Source organism: Babylonia areolata, chromosome 23 (genome assembly GCF_041734735.1).
Source record: "Babylonia areolata isolate BAREFJ2019XMU chromosome 23, ASM4173473v1, whole genome shotgun sequence".
Lineage (NCBI taxonomy): Eukaryota > Metazoa > Mollusca > Gastropoda > Neogastropoda > Buccinidae > Babylonia > Babylonia areolata.
Window position 1 is genome coordinate 47880939 of NC_134898.1, and position 1408 is coordinate 47882346.

At 53.3% G+C, this 1408-nt stretch overlaps 1 protein-coding gene across 1 annotated transcript in view; it reads right to left on the reverse strand.

Moving 5' to 3' along the window:
• Positions 1 to 1391, reverse strand: part of LOC143297697 (uncharacterized) — a 2281-nt gene extending 890 nt beyond the window's left edge. The window contains exon 1 of the mRNA XM_076610118.1: positions 532 to 1391. Within this exon, the coding sequence (XP_076466233.1) occupies positions 532 to 1391 (860 nt within the window). The remainder of the gene's footprint in view (positions 1 to 531) is intronic.
• Between the last annotated feature and the right edge of the window lie 17 nt (positions 1392 to 1408).

Sequence of the window (1408 nt, forward strand, 5' to 3'; positions counted from 1 at the left end):
TATTACAAGTTCTTCTTCTTCTTCCGTGTTCCCTGGTCACGCTAGACTTTCAGTCCGGTCAGGACAGCGAAGTCCGCGGTCCGTCGCAGGGACCCCTCCGGTCCCCACAGTTTCTCCTGGAGCTCCACCGGGCTGGGCCATGCCTGGCGTCTCAGAGCGTCGAAGGTGGGACAGGACTGCAGGATATGGGAGGGGGTCTGTGGGCCTGTGCCACAATGGCACTGGTCAGTATGTGATATCTTCAGGCAGAAGAGATGGGAAAGGAGTCTGAAGATTGTGACCTGTGCCGCTCTGTCCAGCTCATGGATGCCGTCTTTTTCGTCTTCCGGCCCGATGTCCAGACGTTGGCGCCATGCTTTCCTGAAGCTGTCTCTCAGTAACGTTTTTGCCTCGCTGTAGGACACTGGGTGCTCTAATTTGCTGCCTGCCTTGGATAGGCGGTCCGCCCCTTCATTGCCCCATATGCCAAAGGGGGAGGGAATCCACTGCAGCACCACAGCAGTTGTCTGTTTATGGAGATTCGGTTCTTGCCTGATGTCTCTTAAGATCTGCTCTTCTCCTGGCGCCTGGACATTCTGCAGGATAGACTTGCAGTCAGTCAGGAACACTGTGTTGGTGGGTAGTGTGTCTTCCTGGCTGAAAGTCTGGACTGCGAGTAGCAGAGCACAGGCCTTAGCACGGAAGTTGGTGGACAGGCTACCTATAGCCACTGACTTGCTGATGGTTTTGCCGTCAGGGAATCTAATATACACCCCACTTCCTCCGTTCTTCACTGCCGCTTCAGCAGACCCATCTGTATATACTCTTACCCAGGTATCGGAAGGGTATTTGGTGCTTAGTGCTTCCAGAGTCAGTGACTTTAGTTCAGCTGCTATGTGGCACTCCTTGCTCTCGACACCTGGGATGCTGAGCATGATGGCTGGGGTGTCTGCCTGCCAGTCCTCATTGTCTTGGAGGGATTCAGTTGGCTGGTTGGTTGCCGACAGAGGATGGTAGTGTTTCCTCTCAAGAGCCTTGATGAGGTGGCTTGGGCTCTGTTGCTTCAGTCGGTTCTTTGTGGGGGGTTTCAGTTTGGGGAGAAGGGGGTGTGAAGGGAGTCTCTTCAGTTTTTCATTTTGCCTCAGGAGTATTTCCTGTCTGCTTTCTTCTAGTGAAAGGGGGCCTGCTGTTTTCTCCATTGCTGACACTGGAGTGGTTTTCATGCTGCCTGTGATGAGTCTGAGGCTAGCATTCTGTGTCTTAGTCAGGCTGTGGAGGTTGGTCTTAGCAGCAGTTGACCAGGCGTTGGCGGCATATTCCATGTGGTGTCTGACAGCTGCGGAGTACACTGTTTTTAGTATTTTTGTGTTGGCCCCCCATTTTGTTCCTGCCAGCTTCTTCATCAGGGCCATTTTCCTGAGGCTTCTGC